Source organism: Melanotaenia boesemani, chromosome 15 (genome assembly GCF_017639745.1).
Source record: "Melanotaenia boesemani isolate fMelBoe1 chromosome 15, fMelBoe1.pri, whole genome shotgun sequence".
In the NCBI taxonomy this organism is placed as follows: domain Eukaryota; kingdom Metazoa; phylum Chordata; class Actinopteri; order Atheriniformes; family Melanotaeniidae; genus Melanotaenia; species Melanotaenia boesemani.
The window spans coordinates 13,344,444-13,362,112 of record NC_055696.1 but is presented as its reverse complement, the minus strand read 5'-3'; the positions used below and the strand labels follow the sequence as shown (position 1 = coordinate 13,362,112).

The 17,669-nt window shown below is 36.7% G+C and overlaps 2 protein-coding genes across 4 annotated transcripts; one reads left to right on the top strand and one right to left on the bottom strand.

Annotated features, from left to right (window-relative positions):
- Positions 1-95: 95 nt before the first annotated feature.
- On the bottom strand, positions 96-5,506 carry mettl27 (methyltransferase like 27). Of its 3 annotated transcripts, none has more exons than XM_042008072.1 (6): positions 5,205-5,506; positions 4,760-4,893; positions 2,786-2,914; positions 2,387-2,522; positions 2,049-2,144; positions 96-1,951 (listed from the first exon to the last, which is right to left on the bottom strand). In XM_042008072.1, the coding sequence occupies exons 2-6, from the start codon at positions 4,877-4,879 to the stop codon at positions 1,749-1,751; spliced, it is 684 nt and encodes a 227-aa protein (XP_041864006.1). In that variant the 5' UTR covers positions 4,880-4,893; positions 5,205-5,506; the 3' UTR covers positions 96-1,748. The 3 variants fall into 3 exon arrangements, with proteins under 3 accessions (XP_041864006.1, XP_041864008.1, XP_041864007.1); XM_042008074.1 differs by having other exon boundaries at positions 2,447-2,522; XM_042008073.1 differs by having other exon boundaries at positions 4,760-4,889.
- Positions 5,507-5,605: 99 nt separating this feature from the next.
- On the top strand, positions 5,606-17,136 carry nf2b (neurofibromin 2b (merlin)). Its single transcript, XM_042008070.1, has 17 exons — positions 5,606-5,901; positions 6,132-6,240; positions 7,525-7,650; positions 7,850-7,972; positions 8,102-8,185; positions 8,401-8,469; positions 8,595-8,677; positions 8,800-8,875; positions 8,972-9,109; positions 10,182-10,256; positions 10,352-10,465; positions 10,599-10,721; positions 11,841-12,058; positions 13,814-13,916; positions 14,472-14,608; positions 14,694-14,862; positions 14,963-17,136. Exons 2-17 carry the CDS (start codon positions 6,151-6,153, stop codon positions 15,008-15,010), a joined length of 1,776 nt encoding a protein of 591 aa, XP_041864004.1. The 5' UTR covers positions 5,606-5,901; positions 6,132-6,150; the 3' UTR covers positions 15,011-17,136.
- The last annotated feature ends 533 nt before the right edge of the window (positions 17,137-17,669 follow it).

The window sequence follows — 17,669 nt, the reverse complement described above, 5'->3', positions numbered from 1 at the left end:
GAGATTATTTGTATGCCATACATTTTTTTCTTCTTTTTATTGGCTCACCGCCACCCCCTCTTTTCAGAGGACAACTTTATTTTTATTTTGGGGGGGTTCCATATACAACATGTGGAACAAATAATAGAACAAAACAGACAAAAAACAAGAAACAATGAAAGACTAATTAATTAAAGGATGTGGTAAACATGATCTAAGGATCTCAACAGGATATTAAGCTAAGCTTTGACAACAGGTAGGTATGGTAATATAGTGTCTGTGTGTGTGCAGGTGTGTGTCTGTGTGTATATGAAGTAAACTATGTTTTATTTTCATTTAGGAAGGTTATAAATGGTTTCCAGCTCTCTTTAAAAGCTGACACATGCTTCTTTTTCTGAGCGTTGTTTATTTCCATTGCAAAATATTCAGAAATAAAATTAAACCAGTGAATGATGAGACATGAGTTCCTTGTTTTCCAAGTTTTGGATGTGTTGATAAAATTTATTTACTAATCCTTAATTATGCCTTCTATGCTTGTGTAACCATAAAATTGCTTATGTGATGTGGAGGAAATTTTACTTAAGCTTGGACGTCTACATGCAAATAATATGTGAAACAGGGCTTGACGTCTGCACTGCTTCTGCTCGCTGGAACAGTTCGGTTATTCTCACACACCTGCACAGAGGCAACAAAATAACACCTGACTCATCCAGACTCGTGATAATGTATTTGGAACAACAGAGGACTACTTTCTCAGCGACAGCTAGAAAAATAAGCAACAGGTTTTAAAATCAAGGTGGGATGAGTAATCTAGAGAGATCCCCAAAGAGACGGAGTGAAGCTGATGTTGGAACTCTGCAGCTCAGGATAGTGGAGAGTGTTTCAGTGTCACATTAAATTAATTGATTCATTTTTCCTTCTAAATTAATCTAGCATTTTTACTTTTCCTCAGAAATGTGTCTGACATGTTTGGTGAAGTTGTCAGACGGGTCTGCACCAAGTTTGAGTGGATTAGATAAATATTTGGCAGCACAGTGACGGATACACTGGAAAAACATTTAAACTGATGTTGACACACTAACATCTCGAGGGTTGATGGTGAACAAAACCAGTTTGGCCAAATAAAAATACTTCTGCCTAATCAGATTAATAATATAAAAACACTACCAAGTGGATTAATATGAAAAAAAATGAAAGAAAACCCCTTAGAGAAGCTTTTATGTAGTAGCTTTTTTTGTTTCTTTTTTTTTTTAAGATCAAAAATCATTATATCTCACACAAGAATCATTAATTTAAGTTCTTGTTGAGGGTGACGGCTCAGAGGAATGCCCTCTTGAACTGTTTAATGTTACAGTGGACCTGAAAAATCCTCTAACTAAACACAGTTTTCTCACTGCACTGTGTGTATAGGGTGTGAAGAACCTTCCATTATTTTCAGTAATGTCGGCAGTCTTCTTCCCTGGACAATCAGCTCCAGGGGCCCCTGAGTTGTCCCCAGAACATAGCTAACTGTCTGTTCCAGTCCAACACCTGGAGGTTTCTAATGTGGTGAAAAAGCTTATGAGAAGGACAATCACTTAAAACCAGATTTTTGGATACATGTTTCCACTTGTGACATGAAGTCATAAACCACACACAAACATATTTCATTTACTTTGTGTGTGAATTTAGCTTGATTTCTTTGTACTCAAGTAATTTGCATATTCTTGAACGTTGCTATTCTGCATGTTTTCTGATGTGAAGTCAAACTCACACAGTTGTACGCTGGGTTATAGCTTTTTATAGAGGTAAACTACACCAGATATGTAGCCATCCTCCTGTTCTGACACAGCTCTCTCCCAGTCGTCCACCTCAGTGACCTCTACACAAGACCAGAGACCCTCTTCTTCCATCCGTTTCAGCTCACTCTCAAGGGCCGCTTTGTATTCAAGATTGTCAAGATTACTTCTGGTTGTCATGCAAATGTAGCCACCTAGTGGAAAGATGACAAAACGCATCGTGGTATTAAGTTACATCTTATAATTATAGTTTAAGCTGAAACACAATAAGACCAACAATCACACTCTTACCTGACTTGCAGGCCTTGCACAGGTCTCTGACCACACCAACAGGAACCTGACCGATACTTAGTGCTCCCACAATCACAACCACGTCAAATAAATCAGCTGAAGATGAAGAGAAATCAGTTACAGCTCAAAGTTACATAATTGTAGTACCACAGTTTGTGCCTTGCAGAACCAACGCTAAAGAGTAAAATGTTCAGAGAGCGAACAATAAAACAATCATAACAGTGTGTGAGTGCAGGCTGAGTGACACAAAAATCATGTTTCCTGAGGATCACCAAACAAGTCACAGTGACCGATGACCTGGGTGATGTGACCTAGACTTTTTTTTTTAGATTTATTACCCCACTGCACAGGAAATGGATCTTCTCCCAGCATAGACTGTTTCAAGTTCTGGTACAAACCGCTCTCTCTGGCTATGTCCAGCATAGCCTCACTGCCATCAACACCAACAAAATGTCCAAATCCATGTTTTTTCATCTGTGCAACAGACACACATATTAGTGACATTGACAATGACTGTACATAACAAAGCATAATAAATAGCTTATTGATATTCAATAAAAGTATCAGTATCTTTGACAATGAAATTAATCAAATTTTAACAGAACAAATCAAACATTACAGACTCAGTAACAGAACATCTCCAGAAAAGGCTTTTATCAGGTATGAAAATATGCGGTGTTATTAAAACTGTAAATATCGTCTTTGCTAAAATCTTAATTAATGCAGGAGTTACTTACTTGTTTAGTCACCAAGCCTGTACCACACGCCACATCCAACACAACAGCTGCTTCTCGTGCGACGCTGAAATGGGATGAGATGCTGTTTGCTGCCAGACTGGGTGCACGGTAGTCCAGAACAGCCACATCCTATTTTAAAAAAAAGAGTAAAGAGAGAAATGTGAACAATAAAATTTCATCTTATATACTTAGCAGCTGCTACCACTGTTGTAAGAGTGCAGTTAAATATTTCGGCTTGACGTTGCACCAAACTTCAACAAGGCTGGTGAACATCAGGTAAACTAGAAAGTGTTAGACGTATTGTTTGTTCAGGTTCTGTGCTTCCCTGTTGGTTACACACCCCACTAATTTAATCAGTGTGTAGTTTTTAAAAAGACAATTACTTTCTACTGTACACAACATGATTAACCCCATGTCACAGCTGGATACACACAGCTGCATCCAGCAATCTGAGGACTCTGAGCAGGCACATGCTAAAATAAACTAAAAAAAAAGTCTTAAGTAAAAGTCAAAGTCTTTGACGTTTACCATTTTTTAACCTTTTAAAAGCTATTAACATACTAAAGAAAGAGTGTTTTTGAAGTCTGTATGATTTTCCTAAAACTGACATTTTTCCTGTTGTGGAATATACCATCTTCAACTGACACAAGTTGTAGTTTTAAATTAAAAGATCACTCCACTGAATGGCCACTAGATGGCAGTGTCATGCTGCTGTTGTATCTATTGTTTGGGAAATGTTCCAGTTTTATCACAGGGATACATGACTTGACTGAAAAGTCTGTTTTAGCACCAGTTTCTGTTACAGAAACTGATGGTTTGTTAGAAGATATAATTAAATAAAATATGACATCTTTTTAGAGAACAATGATAACAATGATTTCCACACACATTTGTGGAAACGTGTCATAACATTAAAACATTTCATATTTGAGGAAAAAGAAAAAAGTTTAAATGTGATTCTGCCATCAGGAGATCATTAAACAACAATGGCAGAGGTGCAGGAAGAAAGCCATGGCTCTAAATAACACAAATGCTGCATGGCTGCATGTTGGCACAGATCATGTGAATTAGCCTGAGAGATGAGGGAAATATATTTAATGAATAGGGGAAACTGAACAAGAAAATTTTGGTTAAAATTAGTGAAGGTTTGTAAAACTTTTCAGGATAACAAGCCTTAAGTTTTTAACAGGGCAACACTGTTGTTGATTCTTAAGCTTGTCCTAATTTTGGAAATATAAAAGTCAAAATAGAAAAAAGATTTGACTTGTTATGTAAATCCATTGCAGCTATAGTCTGTGTGTTTCACCTGAGCTTCTTTGTTTGTCATTTTTAGCACTCTGTTATATTTGTTATGAAATTTTCTTACTGTTTACCCCTCCCAGCTACAGCTAACTTTCAGTGAATTAGCCCTTATTACAGCTCTGAAACATGGTGTTGGTAATATCATGGTTTGGGCCTATTTAACAGCACTTGGACCAGACTACCTTTCCACCACTGATTGAATAATGAATTAAAAATTATACCAATTAATTCTATGGAAAACAAAATCAGTATGTAAATCTAGAAAAAGGGGATAATGCAGCAAGACAGTAAAATAAATGTTATGTAAGAACATTAAGAGAGCAGTTCATGTGTGGAAACCCACTAACATCCCTGAGTGGAAGCTGTTTTGCAGAGAGTGGTGGACTACACATCCTTCAGGCCGGAGTGCAGGACTGATGAACAATAACTGCAATTATTTCTGCGCGTGTTTGTCTTCCCACTGAAAGATGTTACATATTTGTGCCACTCAGATATGTGACATTAGATCATTTTCATGATAATAAAAAAAAAACAAATATGTTTTTGTCTCATTTGTTTGTAATAATAATAATAATAATAATAATAATAATAATAATAATAATGATGATGATGATGATGATGATAAAAAGTCAATGCCAATACTTTGCTACCTTTGAAAGTCACTTTTCTCACCTGATCGTAGTTCTCCGCCCAGGAGTTGTAGAAGTTCACTTTTTCCCATGATGTGGTACTTTCATGAGCTGATAAGATAATTGCTTTTACATTTTCAAATGCGTTATCCACAGCTGACATTATATAAAACCTGTCTGAGAAAAGAAAAATGGACTCAATAAATAACTGTATTAAAATATATGTTTGGGTTCGTGATCTTCTAACATAATCTCCTTATTAATTTGATTGAATTTGTTTTTATGTTTTTTGTGTCACCGTCACAGTAATATTACGAGGTTAAATAAATAAACAAACATGAAAGGAATATGTCCCACTGTTAGCCGCTTCATGCCGCTGCTTGCCTCTGTTCTTCTAATGTTGTAAAATGCCTTGCTTGTTGCTACAGCTACCTCTCACTGAAAATAATATGAAGGACAAAACAAGTGGTGAAGCTACTAACACTGACCTAGCTGGCTGTTATTACTGGCAGTTTCTCTCTCCAGAGCTTACAGTATCATCCATTTACAGAGAGACACATTCATGAGTCGCCGACCGAACCAGGAAGCGACAGACGTAGGAATCAGGTCCACTATTCCCTCAGTCAAAACTATCAGGAAAAGAGGCGTTCTTGAACGTTTCAGCCACGTATTTTAAAATAAAACTTTTTTAGCGCTAAAAGTTTTCATCAACTTTATTTTGTCATCAGTGGTCCGACAGATCATTTCTGGACAAATTAAATTTGGATAAACCCCTACAACCACTGAAGTAGGCAATCGGTTAGCCAAAGTTTTGCACATGCGCAGTAGCGTTATCTCGTTCTGTTATTCATGTTCCCACCTGTAGAGTGACTGGAGTCAAAACAAAAAAATCTGGAAACTCGTTCTAATTTTAAGCTAACCAGCTAACTTCGAACCAACTGATTTAGCAGATTTGGGTAACTTGTTCCGCTGATAGCTACAAGGCATTTATACGCCATATTTCATTATGGAGATCTTCGAAACGTTCCGCTCTTTTTTCAACTTGTTTTGGTCCGTTTTTGTGGCATAGCGTGTGAAAATAACGCTGTTTAGTGGTAGAAGTTAGCTTAGCATTGGTCACCCCAACACAAAAGCCCAACCTCCTCTGAGCCTTCTTGGACGGCAGAAGCTTAACTTTACTCCCCGGTAATGGGCCTCATTCCCATTCGAGTTGCTTCTTGTTTTAAACAAAGGAAAAACATGTTTGTTTGTTTAGTTTTGTTTCCTGTTAAATCATTTGATGATGCATTATTTTTGTCACTCCATAGCTCATAAACAGGCTACAGAAACTTTTCTCGAAGTGCTTTACACTTTAAATTACATTGAACTGCTAAGGCTTTTCTTGGCTCTAAACAGAGATCTGTTCTTGTTTACAGGTTTCTTAAAAAAATCAAGATGTCTATTCTCGGATTAAAGAAGAAACAGCCAAAGACTTTCAAAGTCAAAGTTATCACTATGGATGCTGAAATGGAGTTCAGTTGTGAGGTATGGTATATCTGTAGGTCTTTGTGGATCTTTTAAATGCTACCTCTGTGAAACAAGCCAACATGAAATCACTTCTTCTATGCCTGTATTTGTATATGAAATCCTATATTTTCTCTCATGAAATCAGCCAACCCCTATTCATGGGTAAGCACACCGAAAGAAGGGCTGACATGTTCAGATGATGTTCTTTATGATTTGTTTAGGTCACGATGTGCAGAATTCCTCAAGACCTTATTCAAGGAATAGTGCAGATGCACTACATCTGGGGAGAAAAGGAAAAGAGCAAAGCGATTTTGTTGTGATAATAATGAAAAACAACAACAACAAAAAAAAGAACATATGGATCCTGATACATGACATTCAATCTTCTTGAAAAAGTTTTTGTCAGGGTTTCCCCAAGGAAATCATTAAGTAGACCTCAGTGGCTGCTCAGGCGCTGACTCATTAGATCTTTTCTGACCAGTCAACTGCATCTACACTCATCAGGTGTTAGTTGCTGAAAATAGTGTGATTTTTCTTTTACTTTTAACAGAGTAAAAGTGCACACATATGGTGTGCAGCTCAAGTAAAAGAAAAAAAATGATATGCTAATCAAAGCTTCATACGGTCATGATACAGTCTTTTTTTAAATGTGGTGAAATGCCTTTCAGGTACAAGAAATAATCTAGAATTAGTCTGAGCTTGAGATTAAGGGAAAAAAATGTATATTTTTTAAATAAAAGATTATTCAGGCCCCCTGTGCCACTATAATCAGTTACAGAACAGGGAAAAACAATGATACTGCAGTTAGTTTCATGTTAAAGAAGTGCCATGTACTGTACATATAGTTCTTAGTGTGGCCAAACATTTTCAAGGAAAACTGATTTGCATACCTGATCACAAACCTGAAACACAAAACACACTGAAAGATCTACATCGAGAAGAAGCATAAACTCTGAAAGGACAAATGGAGTTGCACCTTGTCAGTCAGCAGCATTTTAAAGGCAGATGTCTAAAACGGGTCCACAAAAGAAGCTGAAATAACAGTAAAATCCAAGACATCCTTACATATGATGAAAGAGTTTCTGTTCTCTATAAAGACACACTGAAATGCATTTAAGATAGAGACGTGTTTGACATGTCAGCTTCAGTGGTGCTGCTGAAATTTTCGACCTAACATGCTGGCACAAAAAATGTTTTCTTTAGCTCTGATGACTGAAAATTGACCCAGAATAGCAACTGCAGGTGTATGCTTTAGCTTTCACTATCTTAGCTCACTGATATGTTTATTTATGTGTTTCTCAGGTTAAATGGAAAGGAAAAGATCTGTTTGATCTGGTGTGCCGCACTGTTGGTTTAAGGGAAACTTGGTTTTTTGGACTGAGATACACAGTTAAGGACACTTACGCCTGGCTAAAACCAGAGAAACGAGTAAGTAAAAGTTGTTATTGTTTCCTAATTTATCACTTCAGTGGATTGTTTTAAATTGTAAAAATATCAACTGATAAATACTTTAGTTTTTTCCAAGTGACAGTGATCATGGCATAACACTTAAGTAAAAGTTAATTTTTCTAGCACATAATGTTGCTCTCTTTTCTTCAACTCTTCTGTTATTTATTTGTTCATGAAGGTTTTGGACCAAGAGGTTCCCAAGGACTCGCCCATAACGTTTCATTTCTTGGCCAAATTTTTTCCTGAAAAAGTAGAGGAGGAACTGGTCCAAGAAATTACTCAACACCTCTTCTTCTTACAGGTAGTGTAGCCCATTTCATTCCTTTTAAAATAATAATATGTGTCTTATTTTTGTTGTACAAATGCTTTAAAGAGGTGTGATACTGTGTAATTCAGTATCTTAACACATCTTATTAAAATTCTTCTTTAGGTGAAAAAACAGATATTAGATGAAGAGATATTCTGTTCCCCTGAGGCCTCAGTTCTGCTGGCATCCTATGCTGTCCAAGCAAAGGTATGAAGACTGCTCATTGTTAAATTAGTTGTACTGACTTGTGTTTTTTTATCTCTTAAAGCTAAACTTAAAATTTTACATTTGAGGCTTTATTTGAATTCTAAATTAACAGCTTGTTTAATATCCTGTAAATATATGTTTTAGTTTTCCAGTAAGAAGCATGTTTTTCTGTATTTCTTGTTCTTGATCTGCTTTATTGTCAACCTTATTTACAGTATGGGGACTACGACCCAAACTTTCACAAGCCTGGCTTCCTGGCACAAGATGAGCTGTTGCCTAAAAGGGTGTGTGCACAACACTACGGGCAGATTTGTGTGAAAACAGTTTTATTTGGTAGTCAGTGTTTGCTGGTGTCTGTGTGTTCAGTGTATATAAAATATTGTCCCTGCATTTTTTTGTCATTTCCCAGGTTCTGATGCAGTACCAAATGACGGCCGACATGTGGGAGGAGAAGATCACAGCTTGGTATGCTGAACACAGAGGCATCGCCAGGTAGGTTTGAATGCTCAAAGACAACATGTGAAAACAAGTTAACACCTTTAAAAAAGGTATGATAATATTTTGTGTGTGAGGTGTGATGAGATATAAATAATCCTCATCCTCACATTGTACAGGGATGAAGCTGAGATGGAATACTTAAAGATTGCTCAGGACCTTGAGATGTACGGTGTCAGCTACTTCGCCATTACAGTGAGTGTTAGTAGCTGTGACACAATGTTTCATTTTACATGTCACCATTAAAAATGCAGCTTTTATCGTTGCTGTCATTTTGGTTCACATCAACAGCAAAATAAGAGGGACACAGACCTGTTACTTGGAGTCGATGCACAGGGACTTCACATCTACAGCCCCAACAGCAAACTTAACCCCAACAAGTCCTTCCCGTGGAGTGGAATCAGGAATATCTCTTACAGTGAAAAGGAGGTAATAGCAAGCAGCAGATATTATTGCAGTTTTGTTTTTGTTCAGACAAGCTAATTTAAAATTGGAAACTACACTACTACAATGACATTGCTGAAAAGGCAAGCATGGATTCAGATTTTCTTTAGTCTCATGGTACAATACAACCCAAACTCTTGTTTCGGGGTTCACTTATTTGTTTGCTTTCATCACTTACTTGCTGCCTAAGTTGAGTTACGGTTATTTGTTTGACCAGTTTCTAGTTTCTTTGTGTCGGATGATGTAATCTTCTTCATCCACTCATTTCTGTGTGGGTCCATTCTGATGTCAAAAATTCAAACCAAGTTTCATATGTACTTTTGTTATGTGCTGTACACTTGCTCACAATGCCACTTTTTTGTGTTACCCTGGTTAACACACTTGTAAAAACCTGCACTAGATAGATAGATAGATAGATAGATAGATAGATAGATAGATAGATAAGCTGGGAAATTTAGGTGTTGCAGCAGTACAGTCATTTAGCATTGTGCTTCTTATGGTAGCAAAGAAAATAAAAAACAGTATAAAAATTTCAATATCTACAAGACTTATACAAGGAGGTATTCAGCTATACACAGTAAGAGTGAGAATAGCCAGCAAATAATATAGTCCAGTGCAATGATTAGTAGTGACAGTTGTTTTCAGTGAAAAACACTACTTCTTGCTGTCAAGAAGTCACCATGTTTTCTATTTCAGTTGTAAAATGTTTATGTATTATTACAATGAATTTGTGCAAAAATATTCTCTCAAACCGGAAAATTCAGTGTTAAATAAACTGATTTCAGCCAATAGGGGAGAATCAATAATAGGAATGATGTCCCGAATGTATAAAAAATTATTGTTGCTGCTCCCCACAGAAATATACCAGTTGTGAAATGCATGGAGGAAAAAAATATCTATTTTGATTCAGATGTTTGCAACAGTTTGCTCCATGTCATGATGAAGTGTCCTGTAATAAAAAGCATATATCTGCATTCAGCTGCTAACTAGTTTACAGTTTTATTGTAAAGGCATCAATGTTGACTGAATTAAATGTTTTAACTTTCCCTCCTGACAGTTCACAATCAAACCCCTGGACAAGAAGAAAGATGTTTTCAAGTTCTACTCATCCCAGCTGCGTGTCAACAAACTGGTTGGTTTTCCTCTTTGTCCATCCTAATGTTCAATTTTTTACCAAGTCACATGAAAGGTACACCGTGTACAGTAAATAATCTGTCTTGTATAAAGATCCTGCAGTTGTGCATTGGTAATCACGATCTGTTCATGAGGAGGAGGAAGGTGGACTCAATTGAAGTGCAGCAGATGAAGGCTCAAGCTAAAGAGGAGAAAGCCCGAAAGAAGGCTAGTGTTTATGCACCTTTTTTGGAACACTGAGAATGGTATATTAGAGGAAGTGAACACAGTGGGCAATCAAAATGATTTTATTCCCTGTTCATTGTCTTGAGTTTAACATTGTTTCTTGGTTGCCATCTAGATGGAGCGTCAGATCCTGGCACGGGAGAAACAAATGAGGGAGGAAGCAGAACGAGCAAAAGAGGAGATGGAACGAAGACTTTTCCAGCTGCAGGACGAAGCACGACTGGCCAACGAGGCACTGGTGAGACCTTCGTCTTTTAGATCAGATGATTGTTTATTTTTTTAATACTTTTAAGTAACCTTTTGTTTAAACAGCAGGTTTACAGGACAGAAATTTATCAAATAAATAAATAAATAACATGGTATTTATTACAGCCCAACCTATTATAGTCCCAGATATATTCTTAATTTCTCATTAAACAGTAAATGCTGTGAATCGTTGGGAGTCATGCAGAAGGATGTTGTGCCATTTGTCCACTAGATGGAGCTCTGAAACCATTAAATCCTCAGTCCTCACAAGCTGTCAGTACCTAGAGCAGCAGTTTGCCAGGTGTCATGATAGTGACACGTATGTCGTGTCGGTCATGCTTTACAGTTACATTGCGTTGCTAAAGTAGCCTTATCTGTTTATGTTAGCAATAACATATTTGTGATCCCAACCTAGCATAGCATTAGCCAACAACTTAAAAGCCAGTGAGTAACCACAGAAATAACATAAGTGTGCAAAATATTTGAATACAGAAGGAGCGTTCATCACTCCATCAGCTGTATTTTGAGACACATTTAAGGAGGAGCGATAGGAACGCAGAGAGGAGGGAAAAGTTAAAATGATGCATTTTACTATCTGTCTTCAGCGTCTGTCATGATGTCTTGTTACTTTTAATTTTACTTTAAAGAAATACTAGAGCATTACTCAGGCTGTAACAGCAACTCACCGTATTGTCATGGAGTAACATACATTCCAGACTATTAGTGACCATTATATGTTTAAAATGCAATGCTGTTAAAGATGACGTGTTTTTGACATCTAAGAAAAGCGTCTCTGGTTTTTATTTTGGTTCATATGAGTCATGACTTCATGGCCAAGAAAATAGTGGAGGAGAGAAAATGTGATTTAACGTAAAAGGGCATCAGAGGGCTGCGTAAATATTGTTTTGCCAGTAACTTCACTCATTATATTGCTTATATATAGCATACACCTATGGCCTAAATCTAAATATACATTCATCAGTAAAAAAAAATCACAATGCAAATGTAAAATCAAATAAATAAAGACTTATTTCATTCATAAACATATAATTTGCCCCCGGTTTATCTTAAGTCATTTTGTAAAAATTACTCATTAAATGTTCCAATACAGCTGCGATCTGAGGAGACAGCAGACCTGCTGGCAGAGAAGGCCCAGATTGCTGAAGAAGAAGCCAAACTTTTGGCCCACAAGGCTGCAGAAGCTGAGCAGGAAAGACAGAGGTTAGAGGTCACAGCCATGAAGACCAAGGAGGAGAAAAGGCTGATGGAGCAGAAGATGAGGGAGGCGGAGCAGCTGGCAGTAAAACTGGTGGAGCAGTCTGAGAGGAGGTCTGAAATCTTACTTGTGTTACTTGGAGCGTTTCCTTAGATTAAATACTCTTTCTGCTGTAATTTTTCTTTTTATGTAACACATTCAGCTTGTCTTTATTTTTTTTAACATAAATTAAGTGACAGCATCCATTAACCTCAAAATAAATACATGAATTGCGGTTAATCACAGTACTGTAATATTTCCCAGAAAGATTCAGAGGTAAAGCATAAGCTGCCATGTTCAGGTTAATATGTGATAACACCTATAGTTCCTCTGGATGTCACCCTTTTATCATACCTACAACAAACAGTTATGCTGTAGCATTAAAATCACTTTAGCAGAACCAGCACTATAATCCTTTTATTCCATACATTTGTCTTCTGTCAGTACTGGCACCTGCATTAGCTACAGTACAGCTCGAGATTTGGATTTGTTGTGCTAATAGAAACTTTTCCTTGATATGAAGTTGGATGTAGCCAACTAATGTTGATTTAAAAGGCATTGCTTTATCAGATTTCATACAAATCCCTCTGAGACATGAAAGGCTTTAGAGAACTTATTTTTTATTATTATGGTCTGTCATTCTTGAACATTTTTAAAGTATGTCTGGTTGAAAAGTTGGAACTACAAACATAAAATGTCAAGAATGAGTTTAATGTGCTGTGTGGACTAAAGGCACATGATCAGCACACCTACACCTTGCTGTGTCTTCATAAGCTGCAGTATAAGGCCAGGTCATGACCGGTAGACAGTTTCTAAGGTTTAATATGACCCAGATAAATCAGACATACTTTAAATTTGAGTTTAAATTCTTGTAGAAAAATCTGCACAATTGTGCATAGAGCTGATTCTTTAAACTTCACGTACAATGTGCTTTGTTGTGGATTCAGTTTAGGCTAAAATTTTAGTTATTGCTCAGGATTTTTACTTTTACACTCCATAATAAAAAAATTTGTAATTGTTTTTAAGAATTCTTGCAAATTTACTATATATATATATATATATATATATATATATATATATATATATATATATATATACATATATATATAAAACAAAAAAACATCAGAAATGTCTATTCGTATTTAGATCATGTGCTGTGGCAGGTGGTCAGGTGCATCCCTTGATTATCCTTGATGCATGTATAACATGATCTAGCAGGTCCAGCTGGGACAATCTGAATTGATTGGACATAGTTTACAAATGTGCACCTGTGTGTGTTTATGTTGGGTCTAATGCTTCTAATTTTATATTACGGTTAAAAAAAAAACACGCAATTTAATCTAAAGACTTACAGAATATTTGTTCTTTAATCTTCCAGCTTCTAACTGAGTGACAGAAAAGAGCTCAAATATGAATAAAATTGGATTCTTTAGTCCAGTGTTTTACTGGAGTTTCACATCTTAAAAATTTGAAGAAAAAAAAAACTACCAGTAGTCATACGTTTACATCATATTAGATAAGTAAAATAATAAGTTGAAAAATAGGTTTCCTGTGCATAGTATTCCAGAAATGTCCAAATCTGCTCCTCGAGCCACTGCCAGGCAAGTTTTTTATGTTTCCCAGCTTCAACTCATGACTCAAATTAATGGGTCATTAACTAGCCTGCGCAGACTTGACAAGTATGTTAGAGCTAGGAAACATTTAAGACCTGCAGGACAGAGGCCCCAAAGGACTAGAAATGGACATTCCTATAGTATCCCAACATTTACCATAAATTAATATCACTATTGTCTCATCAGCACTCAGCAAACCAAACCTCTTGTTTTCAGGCTAAAGGAAGCAGATCACCTGAAACAGGACCTGACAGAAGCTAAGGACGCTGAGCGAAGAGCCAAGCAGAAGCTGCTTGAAATCACAAAGACAACATACCCGGTACAGTGACAACACTGCTGGGCGCTTTCTGATTCCTTTATTTATTCATGTTAGCATGTTTTTTTTTTGTTTTTTTTTTAGGTGTTAAATCAGAATCTCTAATATGTGACTGCTATTAAATACACCTATTTTAATTACTAAAGGCCTTTGATTAGCTGCAGTGTTTAAAGGTGATTTGAAAGCTAAAGTGAACACCGTCTGCATCACCAAACTTGACTCAAAAAAGTTAGAGTTCAAATGTGTGACTTTCATTAATAGATTATTTTAAGAGGTTCAGAAAAGAATATTATTACTTGGGCAAAAAATAAATAGTGTTTTATTTTCATTTGTTTGTATTTTTAAAAAGGAATGGCAGATCTTTTTACTGCATAAAGAATTTATTTAGCAACAAAAGTCTAATAAGAAAATAGAAAGGCAACCAGAAAATAGATCGTAACTGAACTTTGCTAATTTGATGTGCCTACAATGTGCTTTCAGTGAAGCTTCAACCACTTAAAAAGGGCTTGTGTGGCACTTTTATATGCTTTTCTTGATGTGTGTTTACCTGTCCTCCAGCTCATAGCAGCTTATTCTACCCCCCCTGCGCCTCCTGAACCAGCAGACTTTACCTATGAAGCAGCATCTATGAATTCACGACTCGACTTCAAAGACTCTGACATGAAGAGGCTGTCAATGGAGATTGAGAGAGAGAGGTCAGCTGGAGGTTAAAATCCTGAGTAGCAACATTTTGGAAATGCCGACTGTTTGATAAAGTTGCTTTGACATGCATAAATACAGGTTGGAGTACATGGAGAAAAGCAAACACTTGCAGGACCAGCTGAAGGAGCTGAAGTCGGAGATCGAGTCTCTGAAGCTGGAGGAGCAGCAACAACAAGCCAACCTGTACAGCCTCCATACTGAGGCCAGGGGATACGTCCAGGAGCCTGTCTACTTACCTCACAGCAACGTACGTATGATTTCTTTCATCATTACTAATCGCTAATTATCGATTTGCTCTCTTAATATTAAATAAAGTGGATAAAATGAATCCTTGTCTTGTTTTGCAGCGAAACTCTGCCTACATGTCTCAGATGGCCTTCTTTGAAGAAGTGTGATCCCAGTTCTTCAAAGTCAGGAAGGAAAGCACTTGTGGCTGTAACTCAGTGCTCCGTCAACACGTTTGGTTTCTTTGTACCTAACTGACACTAACAACAGACACAGAGTTGTGATAAAAGATAAAAACCTTTCACCTGTTTTAAACAGACACAGACACCACCCGCTACACTGCAGCATGTGTGCCAGTTCTGTTATCTACATATAAAGAAGATAGTTGTGTGACATACCTAACACGGACTCAGGATGCGGTGCTGAAAATGGATGTATGAACAAGTTTTTATTTCATGTGTTTTGTGTGGTTGTAAGGGATACCTAGCCTTGAGATGGTCAGATATAGAAATATCTCTCATCTTGAGTTATTGATGCCTTAAAACATTTTGAGACTCAAATGGAATTTTTTTTTATTTTTTTATTTTTATTTCAAATCAACAAGGAATTTTTGAGAAACCCAAATATTAGATTTGAGAAGCTACAGCTGAATCTTGCTAGGGGAAACTACAGATATCTTCATTGGTTGAAGGGAGTGTGTAATACAGTATTGACGAGTATGAGTGCAGAGACGGTGTGTAGGGGTGATACTGTGTAACAATGATGAATTCAGTGTTAGGGCTTTTTTTTGTATTTACTTCTTTCTTAAATATCTTGAACTGGCTTAAGTGATATCACACAGGTGCCTTTTATTGTTTTTAGAGCCTGATCAGAGCAGTTCAGAGACGTGTTTTACAGTTTCAAGCTTGAGCTCTGCCATTTTAAAGACTTTATATTTTGTACTCCAGACTGCTGACATGCCTTGAACATTTTTTATTTTGTAATGATTCAAGATTTTAAGGTGTTCTTTGTTTTTGTGCTCATATGTCTTAGCATTAGGCTTAACTTTGGTGTTGTGTTCCCTTTATTATTTTACAGGACAGACTGAGGACATTCACTGATTTTTAACCTAAGCTCATGCACGTCTCAGGGTTAGTGTTGGAGACAATCACTGCTGGTGGAATCACATTAGTTTTGTGATACAGTGTTTAACAGATCCCAACTAATACCATATTTTAGATCTTATTTTGGAATATTACAGGCCAGAATAAAGTATTGGATGACACCATTTCTAAATTGTCCTAAATGTTTAGTTATTTTTGCATTTTTGCATCTTTTTTAAATTAACAGTTGTACAGGCTGATACCAGTTTATCTTCAACAGAACAATACCAGTTGATCGTATCGGTCGGGCTCCACTATTAAGCAAAGATAAGTCTTAGAGTATTTCACTTTTGTCAGCAGATGATACTCTGCGTCTCATAAAGAAAATGAGCTTGTCTGTTGCATTTCTGATTTCATGCTCTAAAAGGGAGAAAGGCTGCATGCCAACTGTACAACCTGAGATTCTGCATCTTTGTTTATGTGGACCAGCCTATTAGATGGATTTAATTCTATACAGAAACATGACAAAAGAATGGGTTTATTATGGGACTGTCATTGAGAAACACTAACCTTGGTCTTGTGTAATTAATATTCTGTTCAAATGTGCTTGAGTTTCCTTTTTATCCTTATTTATTTGCTCTATAAATCCTCCACGACATTTCACAAGGTCTACATTTGGGGTTGGGTTTTTTTTTTTGTTTGTTTTTTATTGGGTTTTTCTTTTTTTGGCAATGTTTATTTTTCCCATTTTCAAACCACATTAAAGTCCAGTGTGAAAAAATGATTTTATATCTGGAATCGTACGAAAGGTATAAATACTGTTACAGCTGTCTGTTGAGTTATTATGCCAATGCTTTGTAACCTCAACTTGTGTAGTGTATATCATTTCATTACAACACTGACGCAGTAATGTATCTGTTTTGTGTGATGCTTGTACACTCATTAGGTTTTATCTCGGGTTATTTGAAAATAAGTCTTGCCCATTATGTGTCTGTAAACACACAATCCTCAGAACAACATTCTTAAAAACCTGTTGTAATCTGCATTTGAATATCAATAAAAAGTTGACAGGCAATCTGACGTCTGATTGATGATGATGATTTTTGCAGAATAACCGAGTCCTACCGAGCAATATTGGCTATATACACTGGGTGAACTATCTTTTCTAAGCAGTTTTTACAAGGCCCACTTTGTTGTGAGTCAGACTAGTTTGGGAAAACATTTATGTTGGTAAAGTAACGTGAATACTAGGAAGCTTTTCCTCCTTCCAGGACACTGCAAGGAACAAATACACAGTGGTGTGTTTATAAAACAAAAAGTTCTTAATTTTACCTGTCAGTGGTTTTAATTTTGTGGCTAATTAGAATATACCTAAATGTTTTCAGTGTCTCCCTGACTGAAATGAATGAGTATTTGTGCAGAGCTTCATTGGCTGAATTTGAGTCAGGTTAGTTGGAGCAGGGAGACGCTGAAAACTTGTAGGGCTGCTGCCCATGTGGGACCAAACTGAATAGCCCTGCTAAAGTGACTTGCACAATTAACCTTTTTAGGCACCAAAGTCGCAAAATTGTGACAAGCAGCAGGTTTAAACGTGATGGGAGACATGAATCGGCCGTCAGCAGTCGGCCGCCCTGAAAGTCACAGTTCATGGTGAAAGTTATGGAATTTAATGCATCTGCCAACCTGTGATGCCACAATATGAAATTAGATGAGTAAGCATTTTAATCACTTACAGTATGTCTTAAAA